The sequence below is a fragment of the Protomyctophum bolini genome (genome assembly GCF_963924005.1).
Source record: "Protomyctophum bolini genome assembly, chromosome: 17".
NCBI classification, from domain to species: Eukaryota; Metazoa; Chordata; class Actinopteri; order Myctophiformes; family Myctophidae; genus Protomyctophum; species Protomyctophum bolini.
In genome coordinates, this window is record NC_137878.1 from 25179045 (window position 1) to 25193225 (window position 14181).

Sequence of the window (14181 nt, forward strand, 5' to 3'; positions counted from 1 at the left end):
CATACAAAAACGTGCCCCAGACCTGCACAGACAGAAAGTTCACTCACAAGCAGCCAGCAGGCTTTCTGACAACAGGGAGTTGAAGATACAATCTACCTCTGTGATGATACGAAATCAATATGGCCAGATAATGGATATTTCCCAACTCTAATCCGCCCCCTCTCAAATCTCTCATGTCTCTCTCAAATCTCAGGCCATTCGCCTTACCTCTTCAATCAATGAGGCTCAATGTATTAAACCTCTTTAGCCACATTGACTGCGTTACTTCAACACCCATTCTATCTATCCTTCCTCGGCTCGCTCCTTTTTTCCCTCCGCACCGAAAAGCTCACAACACCGCGCCAGGGTTCAAGTGGTTAATAACATTCTCTGACTCTCGGAGGCAAATACTACAGAAGAGGAAGGCAAAGAGTGGAAACAAAAGTGTTTGTCTACATTTGTGTTTATTATTCAGTGCATTGGTGCCCTTTTATTACACGTTTCTCTTTCGGTGTTGGTGAGTCCACTACAAATAAACAGGAAACTATACTGTGAGTTCATTGTCATTTTGCTTGTTTTCTAAAGAAAAGGGATCGTGTCACAATGAAAAGGAAAACGCACTGAAATACCTACAACACAGAACGTTTCTGTACAAAGGACTACTAAAAAAAGCATCATGTTTTAAAATAGACCAAAAAAGCATTACTGTATATGTGCCATACTAACTAATATGCTTGTTTTGAGGGACAGTGCGTACGGAAATCACATGAGGTTTCCCTAGGGACTTTGCACGGTTTTGTCTGTAAACACGAAAGCATAAAAGAAGCATATCATTTCATTTACAAAAGCTCTCTGGTATGGCATCGTGCCTTAAAGGGGCAGTAGGAAACTTAAGTAACTAACTAGGCCGAATCCAGAGCTGTGGCTTCTGCCAGTCGCAAGGAGTTTCTCAATTTGCATGTGCTTTATTGCCAATCACGTCCACTCACTAATCAACCTTAATTAAGCCAGAACCTGGCCTGTTTGGAGACATTACTACTGTAGCTGCCTTTTGTTCCCACCTCTGTGGGCGAGTACACACTGCCCCCTTTGGTAGGAAGGTGGAAATAAATCAGAAATGGAAAGATGAACACAAGGATTATAACTGTAAAGATATGCCACTGCCATGCCCAGCAGAATGCTGCTGCAAAGCTGGTGCATGAAATGCTCCGAGATCTGCCTAATACAAAAAACATGGAATTACACCAGCTGCTAAAATGTAGAATACTCACAGAAATAATTAAATAAATAGTGAACATAAAATCTTGTCATTGCAATATAAGGGTGTCTCTTCTGCCATGATAAGGTCCTCCTATGAGGTGACACACAAACAACAACAACAACAATAATAATAATAAAGACAACTAAAATAAACTCAAAAACATGGGAAATATCATTCACCAGATTATCAAGTCAAAACATCAAAAGAGAGAAAGACTCAATTGGCCCCCTGCTTTGATAAAATCAATCTTTTTTACAGATGAATTGAAAAAATATTTTTAACACTGAGTGGGAGAATAAAATAAACTTTTTGCTGTACAAGAGATGACACAAAACTATGTCGATCATTAGAATTTTAAGAGGGATCCTCGATGCTCTGACGGCGTACTGTCCCAAGAAGAATCACCCACAACCCCTATCGTAATGCCGAGTTGCTAAAAAATTTCATCTCCAAAGGTAACCAATTAGGACGGTAAGAAACTCTGTAGAAAAATATGAATAAAGTACCAGCAATCTCAATAAGTTTAAAAGACCAAATGCCCCTTGAAAAATTTCTTTAAAATCTCCAGACAAATTGGAGAGAGCGAGGAACAAATTTACAAATGCAGTTAAGGTTTACTTTATTTCACTTTTAGGAAAAAAAAATATTGAAATCCGTCCAGTGGTTTGTGGTTCGGCTTTTGGCCATCCAGTGGGTTCGGCTTTTGGCAGTGTGTGGAAACAGGAGAGGGGGATTGTGGGGAATCCTGGTTAAGTCTTGTGAGAACTCCTTCGGTCTCCTTCCGTAGATATCAAGAGGTGCAGAGGTCAAAGGTTCATAGTTCAAAGTTGAAACATGTTCCCTGTGCTGTAGTCTGGCGCGTGTGTGTCCAAGGCAGTGCAGTTAGGTGTGGGGGGGGGGTGCGGGAGTGCTCTGAGATAAAAGTGGGAATGGTGACACAAGTGGAGAGGGAGAGGTCGGAGAGAGAGAGGAGGGGGTGTGACTGCATGTTCCTGTTGCCCAGGTCGTTGTCATTGCACCCCAGCTTAAAGAAATGAACAAAGAAAAGGGAAAGAGAGGTAGAGAGTAAGAGAAGATCTTCAGCAGATTACATTTATATACAAGAAAACCTCGATTCAGCGCTCAGGAATGGTGAGCGTGAGAAAAAGCAGAAAGGCCAAAATATGCGAGGACTTTTAAGTGGAACCACACCCGTTCATGTCAACAGCGATGTCTCTGGCTATGAAAAAGTAGGAGACTAACAGAGAGCGGAAAATGCAAGGAAGGGCCCCCCCCAGGCCAGCAGGGGCCTGGGCGCAAGCAAGCAAGCCAGGAGTAAAGATGGTGGTGTTTAGGATGAGAAGGAGGGATGAATGAATGCAGGGCGGCTGAGGGAGGGATTGTTAGGTGGTGGTGGTGGTGGGGGGGAAGGGGGGGGTCTCAGACTTCACCCTGATGTAAACACAGTGAAGTTGATTGAATGTGTAAGTAAAACAAAGCCAGCGCTCGCAAAGCAATATGGGAACGCCGTGCCGATTCTTTCGGAGAGGGCACTTCCCCTTCGGCGAGGCGCAGAGCGTGGGCCGAGGCGAGGAGGCAAGGCATGCAGTGTGTTTACATACCGCCCTGGCAGCTGGCTAAACAGCACCAGACTCCTGCAGCCCCGGACGCCTCGACTTGCACAAACAAGGCCGCAATTAAAGCCACATGGGCACCAACTATTTAACATACCTCATGCTGCGATGCCTCGTTTCATGTTGGAGTACGTGTGAGTGCACTGTTATAAGAAAGATCCCTGCAGTTAAGTGTTTGGTGCTGCATTGATTTGGAAGTGATGCAGCAATAAGGGCTCTTGTCAGCAAAGTGCAGATGTCGACTGACTCATATTACTGATGATTGTAACAGAGCCCCTGCTTTTGATCATCTCCGTCAACATTGTTTACCCGTATTCTGTTTATGTCTCTGCTGGAACACTTTGTATGTCATTGTATAACTGGTAATTGCTTTGCTGTTGCAATTAGGCTGGCGACTGCTACCATTACCTCTTCAATAGGTCATTATGGATTCATTTAGTGCAATGTATTTTGTTTAACCACTGTTGCTCTTGATAAACCCCTTGGGATAGCTTCTTTTTTATTTTATTTTTTTAAGCAACCCAACTGGAGCTCATGTGTCATTGTCGGCGGTGTAAAAGGGCACATCAGCCACATCAAAACATTTGTTCTTGCTTATTGTAAATGGCTCTGGATTAAGGACGTCTGCTACATTGTAAATTGTAAAACCCCACAGTACCAAATAGCTGGTGTGTGTGATTTATTTTGCGGTACCACCAACAGTGGCACAGTTAGCAAGTTAGCAGTTCTTAACTGATTTACTATAGGTCAGAGGAAGGGCAGTACACCCCCCCTCTCTCCACTGTTAATCTAGTTTGTGTCCATTTGTCTCAGAGAATGAGCTTCAACCATTTCATACTGCTCCCCATAGTAGCAGCAAAGCTTCGTCTCCAGTCTCCACGTGTCAAGAAAGAGATCTGAGCAGCAAGGGGATTGCTGTCTGAGCACTGAGCAGTGATGGGTATTGCACAAGTCACACGCACGCACGCACGCACACACACAAGCAGTGGAGGGAGGTGAGGAGTAGATTGGATGCAGCTACAACATGCACTAGAGATGGTGTTAATGGAGCAGAGGCAAAGTGACTCACTAAAGCCGAATATATGCTTTCATTAAATAAAAAAAAGGGTCATTTTTGTCAAGCGACTTTTTCACCGAAGCATTAGAGAGCTTAAATAACCGTACCACTGTCATTGTGCATTCGCAGCTTTAGCCATATCGAACAAAAACATAGGCCATTTTCTTCTCTTTCTGTTTTTCTTCTGTCTTCCATAGTCTTTAAAACGTTAACCGGAATTAACTGGCTGTAAACATCATTGCATGAGTAAGAATACAGGGACTTTTGCAACAATAACTCTTACAAAAGTATAGTCAAAACATTACCTATCTCAAGCAGGTTACCGTGCTGAAATTAACTGAATCTAGTCGTCAAGAATGTCAAGCAGTATAATTACCATGAGTAATTATAATAGTAGAGTAATAGTAATAGTAGAGTAATAGCCTAAACATGCCAGACCACCGGTATGGTCCCACTTAAACCCCCAAGGGTACTATATATATACTGTATATCAGGCCCTCTCCTTTTTCCCACTACACCAAATCTCTCTCTCTAAAATAGCTGATGTGTTTAAGTCTCAGGCGGAGCTACAGTGTGGTTCCAGTTTGTGTATCTCACCTGGGCGATAGGGATGTGGAGGAGTGTACCAGTGTGTGTATCTCACCTGGGCAGTAGGGATGTGGAGGAGTGTACCAGAGTGTGTAACTCACCTGGGCGGTAGGTGTGTGGAGGAGTGTATCTCACTCTGGGGTGATCTCTGTCTCCTGGTGCACCACCACTTTGGTTACAGACATGTCAGGGTGTTGCTCCTTGGCCTCCTTAATAGCCTGGGCCAAAGCCTGAGAGGTGAAAGAAGAAAGACAGCGATATTATGTCAAAACCTTTTTTTTCTTTTTTCAGACAGCCAGCAATGGGTAAAACGCTCCCAAAATAAAGTAGTATCTGTGACACATCTATGGGCATTCAAAGATTTTCCTAGAAGCTTTGCCATCGGTTGATTTGCCTGTTTACTTCCTGATTGGTTAGTCATTTCGACCCCTAGATGTGTGACAGAGACTACATTTTTTGGGAGGATTTTATTCATTGCTGGCTGTCTGAATACCAAAAAAAATAAAAAATAAAGTCATTAAAATGTTGCTTATAGCACTTAAAAATGGATTTTACTTTCTAATTTCTGACATTATTTCAAGGACGTTGCTTTAACTTGCTTATATAATGAAGGTCCCAAAATAGGCATGACAGTTTGAAAGTGGTTAAACAGAACAGAATTAATGACCGTAATAAAACATACTATGCATGTGGAAAAACACCTACTTGTTATGCAAACCCAATTGACCCTCTAAGTTAAGTCAATAAACCATAAAACAAAAAAAAACCCATGTACAATATTGTGATCAGTCACACTAAACCCGACCCCTGCAAACACTATCACAGCACATTATCATAACGGAGGTCAAGTGGTGGACAGCGAAGCCCACAGGCACAGACTCCATTAAATCTTTTCATAAATTTCATTATGGCACAAATGAGCTTATGTTTAGTGTGAAAAGTGATTTTGCTAACTCAATCTGAAAGGGCAAAGCGCAGAGAGCTGAGGAATTACAGTTCCTCACCTTATCGTGATCGATCTCTGTGTCGCCGGTGATCACAATCCTCTTCTCAATGCGCGTCTCAGAGATTCCACCTTTCACCGTCTACAGGAGGAGCAGATGATGTGAGAACACACTCACGCAAGGAGCGAGACATTTGGGCTTTCTTTCCCAGCCAAAACGAAATAAAATCACCCAGCAAACAGGCATCATAATGTTTAGCATCTACATTGAGATGAAAAACATTACAGTGGGATTACTTCCAGACTGTCAGGCAATTAAAGCAAGTTTGAATGATCAACAGACTATCTTCAAATGAGTTAAAGCTGCGATCCATTATGTCCTATCCAGAATCTAAACCCAGGTCTCCCACACGCGGGCTGGAAGTTCTACTGCTGAGATAAGAGTAGTGCCAGTAGTGTTTCTAATCAAAGGTCAGGTCAATAACACAATATGAGTGCATTATAATGCACTTGTAAGGCTCCATAACACTCGTTATAAATGTTTATAATTAGACATAACTTATAACAAAGAAACTTAGTTTATAATTGACAAAGTTATGGTAGTTATACCAGTAACTGAGAACTTTAGTTTTCGCCGGGCGTGGCTGCACTAATAACTTTGGGGCGGGCCAGTCTAGAGTTTGAATGGACAGGTATCAGTCAAAAGGGAGACATCGAAGAGGAAGGATGGATGGGGAAGGATCAACATATGGAATGTCAGAACAGGTCAGCTCCACTGAGCACCACTAACACCGGGCATCCTGCGGGCGCGTCAGCATCTCCGTCACCGTCAGGGAATGTTCCCTTTTTAATCAATGAAGGGTGGCTCCACTGCCCGCGTTGCGTTGCGTGACTGCATTAAAATTGCCCCGGTTCCTTTTTTGACGCACGCGACGCAGGCGCAACGCGCCCGGTGGAGCCCCGCCGTGACATAGAATTTAGAACGTCATTTTTTTTAGAATCGGCCTCAGGTCTAAATGGGTTAAAACTCGGTGGTCAACAATGGGGACATGAGCGATATGGCGTACAGTAATAATACAGCATGCAGTGCAGCATGACAGGTCATTTCCTCTCATTGATTTTCTATCGACCGTCGCCGTGGGAGCAGCGATTGGTCAGAGAGGGGCTGACGGACGGACCTTGGTGATCTGGGTGGTGGTGGTGGTGCTGACTGTCTCTGAGGTGATGGTCTGGGCGCTCAGCAGCACTCCTCCAGACTCCCCCCCGGCCAGGCTGTCCATGGGCTGCGGGACACAAATCTTTGCAGTGTTAGACGAGGACCTGTCACTGCATGGCTCACAGGCAGCGTCGGTGTGTGGCCATTGTTTTTAGGACAGTGGTTCTCTCATGCAGAGAATCCGGCCGGACCCTCAGGGGTCCTTGAGGTGGTTCCAGGGTGATCACCAGCAAAAGGTGTTAAATATACTGTAGCATCGAAATTAAACTACTTTAACGATATTTTTTGTGGCTTTCGCCTTTATTTTTTACTTTTTTTATAGAGGGATAGGTATACAGTAGGGTAGGCTGACAGGACATGGTGAGAGAGATGAGGGGATGACACGCAGTAAAGGCCGTCGGGATCGGGAGTCGAACCTGCAGCACACTGCCAGACTGGATTACCAGACAAGGTTCCTGGACGGCTACGCCAGCCACCTGAGCCCAGTTAAACTACTATAATCCTATATAATACACCGGCTATCCCATTTACAAGCTCACTCACAACCGCGTTGTGAGCTTGTAGATTGGCTCTTTTCAAAAAAGCTTGAGAAAAACACAAATCTTGTATGGGGGTCACTGACACAAACATTTTCAGATGGGGGTCCGCGGACAAATGCATATTCTTTTGGGGGGTCCTACAACACGAAGACATTTGAGAGCCACTGTTTTACGCACTGCGGTTCCCAGAAATCGACTCACCTGTGCAGACTCGTACATGATGGTCTTGGTCTCCGTATGCACAATCGGGACTTCTTTGTTGGCCACGGAGCCCCGCAGGGAGTTGGTGACGTCAGAGATGGTGATTGTCTGGGTCTTCATCAGGGGAGACTGTGAGGAAAGGGATCAGACATCCAGTCAGTAACAAAGGTAATCCGTTATGACCCCTAAGCTATCAGTCAAACTAGACACTCTACTAAGGGTCTGCTTGAAGGAACCGCACTATGACACAGCGATTATATTCTGCCAATCATCTCTCCCCAATGTTGCTGCTGTGGTTTAATTCCCGTCCCGCCAGCATGCTGCTGGTGTTGATCCAATTAGATCTAAACCAGCCGTCTAGAGACAAAGATGCACACTTACTGTAAACTGCTGCAATCACTTGAAACATGTTCAAACACAAAAAAATTATGATTTATGAGAAGAACCGCATGCGTCTTCAGTCCGAACTGAATCAACACCCTGCATGCATTATTGGGCCATCTATGATTGGAATAAAAATGTTATATAATAATATCTGCTGAATATTCTGTGTAATGAAACAAGAATTAAAGTTAAGGGTGAAAACAAAGTTCCACTGTGATTGTATGATCAATAATTGCAGTAAATCAAGAGGAGTCTCCCCTGAGGGCCAGCGTGTGACTTCCATAATGAGAGCCCTCCATTGGGAACGAGCAGTCAATGAAGCCCCAGGCTAGCTCGCCAATTACCCACACACCACTGATTAGATATGCAGATTATGCAGATCAGTACTTTGAGAAATTGCTTTTGTTTTGCCTTGTTCATCTTTCATCTTCGACTTCTACATGCCATGCAGAGATTTTGATTTGATAGTTATGTAGATCGTTTACATTTTTTTATTTAAAGAACATTTTAAATTTTTGACATCAAGTTCATCTTCCATTAAGGGAAGCGTTCAAGTGTACAAGATTTCTGTGGAGTAAAAGATTGAACTAGCATGGCTAATTGAGGATAGGAGCTAGATAGAATTCACTTAATATTTCATAAGATAAATATCCGTTGAATCCAAAACAGAGAAAGGAGAACCATAAGTCTTTCTCGTTTCAAAGAATGATTCAATGTAATGGTAACTTTTGACATGTGGGTTGAATTTAATCCTCAACTTAAAAGGACTTTATACCTCAGCTGGGAGTTCAGAGTCTTTTGAGATATTTGCCAGTCATTCTGCACAAATCCATCCCCGCCACAAGGTTAAAGTGTGACTGATTATAATACCTTTAGCACCAACTCACATGGAACCTCTTGCATTGATCAAACTGTCTGCTAGATTTGGAGACGTAAAAGAATGACCTTCACTTTGCCTCAATCCCTCAGACACAAGAGGCTCTTCCACAGATGCATGCAGCAATGGAGTGATTCTTTTAAAGGACCACTGCACCACTTTTCAACCTATCTTCATATAATTGGATCTCACTAATGTTCATGATAAAATTCCACAATTATTTTCTACTCGGTCTGTGTCTCATAGGAGCGCTGTGGGCAGTTCAGAAACCCGTCCAGTGATATCATCGTTAGGCAGATTATATTATACCCTATTGGCCTGAATATAAGACTTTTTTTTAAAACAGGGTCGTATTATATTTGGGGACTAGACTATTTGACATTCGATGTTGTTTTTCCACAAATGAGTCTTGAAAAATGGGGGTGGTCTTATAATCAGAGTAGTCTTATATTCGGGACAGTACGCGTATATTTAGAATGTTATTATCATGAGAACAATGGCTTCCATTTTCACATTGCAACTTTTCAGTAATAGAAAGCCTGCAGTTTCTATTAGCTTGGACTCCCCATTGATGATGTCACTGGTGGACAGGTTTCTGAACTAGCCCACATCCCTCTATGGCGCCTGTCACACTGTTGAGACAGCCGTCTTATCAAAGTCTGATGAAACACGGAGAGGTAAGAGAGCTCTAATTCATTTCCAATGGGAGTCACGTGGTTTGATGAGACAGACTTGTTTTATGCCTCGTGTCTTGCCCCCCCCCCCCCCCCATGAAACAAGTTTGTCTCATCAAACCATGTGTCTTACCGCTCTGTGTTTCATCAGACTTTGATAAGATGGCTGTCTCAACAGTGTGACAGGCGCCTTAGAGACACAGAAAAAACAGTGCAATTTTATCATGATCATTAGTGAGGACCAATTATATGAAGATGGTGGTAAAGTGGTCCTTTGAGCACAGACACATCAGCATGGCATTTTAATCAAATATGGGGAGTTTTATGGGTGGGGTGCAGGGGGGGCGGGGGGATCTGACCAAGAAAGAGCCTGCTGGCGCCCCCTAGAGGCAGTGCTGCTTCTTATAGACACGACCAAAAGTGGTTTGAACTGACCAACATTGGCGTCCATAGAACCCCACCACACTCTCACAAGTGGAGCTAAAAATAACACATTTAAGTAGAAAGTGTTTGGTCTAAGCCGGGATGCGCTGGAGGAAAGGTTCACTCAAATGGTTAGGGTTCATCCCCTAGGCAGCTTGAACACGCTCAGCAACAGAAATCGATTTTAGACGGACGCGCGCTAGAGGGGCTAAACACTGATCAAAGCCAGGGAAGGCGAGGAGGATGTTTAGGACAGCATTAAGTTGTTCGGTTCTGTTTTAATGAGCACATCTCACAAAAATCGAAATACACATGCACATTTGATGCATTTATTTATACACGACTACTCATGTCACAATTACACCTAATTTCAAATAAATTAATACTCAAAGTCTCACTGCAAGTAAATAAGAGAATAATATGAAACATAGTGAGAAGGAATTAATGGCCTAAAATGAGAACAATGGAATCCACCAGAAGACAGCGAGGACTTGATTAGGGCAGGTTTTCCTACAGGCTAGAACATTATCACAGTGAAAGTAACAGGCTTACAGGTCCCCGGTTTCTCAGAAAATCCATTGACACCACATCATTGTTCAGGTTGTGAAAGTGCACACAAAACAGATCACACACACACACACGCAACAATGCACTAGAGTACATAGACTTGCATGCACAGTCTGTCATGGTCAATTAAAAAGCCTGCCGTTATGATACAGTAAAGACACATTTTAGCCTCATTCAACGAGCCCACGCCTGTCACTGTTTCAAAGGGGTAAACATTATACTTTCCCAGAGTTATAGCAGACCCATTCAGATCTTGTCCTAAAAATGAGCCTTTTGGGCTCAGCGTTCCCTGTCAATATTATAAAGGCTCAGAGCACTGTCTTAACAACCTGACAGACCTGTAGAATTAAGACAAAAGGAATTGTCCAGTGCACATTGTTTGAAGCTTAAACGTGAATAGAGTCTGTATACATGATATATCATACGGTAGGTACAAGTTGTTATTATGTCACTGTGCTGTTAGGGATGGAGGAGGTTCAGTAAAGCCACTTGAACGGTACAAATATAATTTCAAAGGCATCAAACCTGGGATTAGTTCAGATTATTCTGAGTGCAAACCTTGAAGACATAGAGAGCCAGAAGAGCATAAGGAGTGACTAGGACAGCATGAGCCTTTTTGGGCCTCAGCGGGAACTATAGTGTGACCCGTTGCATGTCATTAGGCCATAGGCAAACTGCATGTAAGTACAACGAAATACAAATATCCACTCCCCAGGTTTCATACAGCAGTTTATACAGAGTTTTGCACCATGTACTGTACATAATGCTATAATGTTTCAATGTTTCAACATTCCAGGGTTCCGTTTTCTGAGTGGTTTTAGAGTTAAGAACTTTTCAAATGTGCAGTAAAACCTAACCAACAAACAGTGGAACTCAGTCGCTCTGCATGGCCACGTGATTTCCTTACTAAAGGACAGAGTGTTTTTAAACCAACCCTATACTTGTTCTGTTGGAGGACTCAGGACTGTGCTCGGTGCATCGTCAGTGCCACCTGGCCACCATGGTTAAGAACTAAGTATGATGGATCTAGACAATTTCAAAATGCTAAGATCTTCTCTCCGACGACGGCAGTGATTGGCAGTGGTGGAAAGTAACTAAGTACTTTGATTTAAGTACTGTACTTTAAGTACAATTTTGAGGTATTTGTACTTTACTTGAGTATTTCCAATTTCCAGCACTTTTACTTCTACTCCACTACATCTCAGAGCCAAAATGTGTACTTTTACTTCACTTTAGTTACTAGTTACTAGTTTTTTTTAGCTACACATTTTGAACTTGTGAAGTGGGACATTCTGCAATGTGAGTACTTTTACTTTTAGTACTTTAAGTACATTTTGATGCCGGTACTTTTGTACTTTTACTCAAGTACATTTTCAATTCCGTACTTTTACTTGTAACGGAGTAGTTCTAAATTGCAGTATTGGTACTTTTACTTAAGTAAAACAATTGAGTACTTTTCCACCACTGGTGATTGGTACTATACACACATCTAATTTGAAGCAAGCAAAGTAAATAGCGTACAGTGTCATGAACAGTTGTGCAACACGTAGCAACCAGTATCCTTCTATTCTCTCATCTGTTGTTTCTGTAGCTAGTGGTTAATTTAAACGACTACAGTCTCGAGAAGGACAAAACTTTAAGGCCATTGAAGATACATGAGCAGAAGGTGATGCTAATGCTAAAGCATAAATTATACTTCTGTGTCGTATACGTCTGTATCGGAAAAAAATAATACTTTTGAGATTTGATGGCTATAATGTCGCAATCCACTACTACATCAGCATCAAATCTCTTGTGCACGCAGCCAGAAACTAGGCTATTTTTGTGAATTCATAATCACCTCCTCAGATCCACCGTCCCTCCAGGCTATGGCCAGTCTGGAGCCAATCTTTGAGGTCGGTATGTACACTATGTACAGTATGTCATCACTGTTTTATATAACTTTACTTAAGCCATTTAGACCTGAGGACGATTCTACAAATGCTTTCTGAATCCTGACACTTTTCTGAAAAAACCCTATGTTTCTATGTCAGTCGTTCTCAAACATGTCAAGGACCCCCAAGATTATATGTAATTGTCCGCCGACCCCCCATCTGAAGATATGTTGTTCCAGGGACCCTCCCAGAAGCTCTGAAAGAATATATATTCAAAGATTTGCGCTTCATTTTCACAATAAATAAAAAAATAGCAGACCTACAAGCTCGTAGCCGCGCTATGAGCTTGTAGATCTGCTATTTTTCAATAGCTAAAGTATAACATAATGCTTAAAACACCAAAAGGTGTTCCCGCCCAAAATGGGTTAGAGAATGTTTAGACCCTGTCTTGTTTAATGAAAATGAGAAGTAATAATGATAATAATAATACATTCTATCTGTTACTTTATACAGGAAGCCAAATCTCAAAGAGCTACATTGAAAGAGAAAAAGAACAATTATTAAATGATAATACAATGTCAGATCAATGGTCTAATGCAAACAAGTCTAAAACACAGGCAATAAGTCCATACTAGGCAAAAGCCTTTCAAAACGGAAAGGTCTTGAGCACCAGCGTGCGACGAAGCATAACTTATACATTAGCATTAACCACTTAAACGCTACAGTACCATGTTTTTCCTCTATACCAAATCTCTTCGGCTACAACAGTCGATCTATGTTCATGTCGCTTTGCGGCACGTTGTGTAGATCGGCTATTTTCACGGAACCCCCCCCCCCCCCAGAATAGAGACGCTAGGGTTCTTGTGATTACTCACTGATTGTCCTCCATGCTGAGGCCTTGAACAACACAGGTCTAGTGCTGCATGCACGACACCCACAACAGCACTCCGCTCTGTTGCGTACCCATTTCTTTAACATTCTTGAATGTTTAGTCGACCAAATTAACCAAGAACGGTACACTGGAACTGTACTCGAGGGGTGGGGAAAGCAAAGTCCTCAAAGAGAGAAAATATGAAACAATAGTAACAGTAAACATTCAAGCAGTTGTTCATCACACGCATTGGCTTTTCCCTATGGGATACTGATGTAAACGTTAGTTCTTCAGGTGATGGAATAATACATGTTTGTTTCATGGAGTCACAATTTACGACGGTTTTCTGAAAGTACAAGTAGTCCACTAGTACAACACTGTCAAAGTCCTGAGGACAGTGTGGGTTGTGGGTCTGTGGGAGTGGGTGGCTTGGTGTTACTGGGCCATAGTGTGGGTGTGGGAGGCTCAGTGTGTGGGTTATAAGGTGTGTAAGGGTTACTGGGCCATAGTGTGGGTGGCTTGGTGTGTGGGTTACTGGGCCATAGTGTGGGTGGCTTGGTGTGTGGGTTACTGGGCCATAAGGTTTGTGGGATACTGGGCCATAAGGTGTTGGATACTGGGCCATAAGGTTTGTGGGTTACTGGGCCATAAGGTAAAAGCCAGACGGAAGCTACTAGGCATGTAACGATATTGTATATCGATATATATCGATATTAATCCCGACGATATGAATCGATTCATTGAAATAAAATAAAATCGATTTTCCCCCCCAAAAAAAAGAAAATTGTATTTTTATTTTTATGGGGGCTAGTGTGTGATGTGAAATGTGAGCTGTAGTCATATTCCATCATATTCAAGTGCTTTTGGAGAGAAATGATAGTCACTTTCAGTAGTAGAGCACTGTAGAGGGGAGCTGTGTGTGTCTGTGACTGTGCCCAGGTGATGATGGTCGTTGATGCTCATCAAGGAAGGCAATTATGTTTCTGCACTGTCAAAAGTAATGCTACTTCTTTTGCAATGTAGTTAAATAAAAAAATCTCAGGGGGGAAGATAAATTAGCCTATATAAAGTTGAGTGAATCGTTACATGCCTAGAAGCTACTGTAGTACAGATA

General features: G+C 42.5%; 1 protein-coding gene across 5 annotated transcripts in view; it reads right to left on the reverse strand.

The window, feature by feature from the left end:
- Nucleotides 1-424: 424 nt before the first annotated feature.
- epb41a (erythrocyte membrane protein band 4.1a) overlaps nt 425-14181 on the reverse strand; it is a 67769-nt gene continuing 54012 nt past the window's right edge. For 3 of the 5 annotated variants that reach the window (XM_080788098.1, XM_080788097.1, XM_080788096.1), the window contains 5 exons: nt 7398-7526; nt 6620-6739; nt 5503-5583; nt 4600-4728; nt 425-2264 (listed from right to left, as the gene is read on the reverse strand). In XM_080788098.1, coding sequence (XP_080644224.1) covers nt 4630-4728; nt 5503-5583; nt 6620-6739; nt 7398-7526 — 429 coding nt within the window. In that variant the 3' untranslated portion in view covers nt 425-2264; nt 4600-4629. The remainder of the gene's footprint in view (nt 2265-4599; nt 4729-5502; nt 5584-6619; nt 6740-7397; nt 7527-14181) is intronic. The other 2 variants (XM_080788099.1, XM_080788095.1) reach the window with 1 other exon arrangement.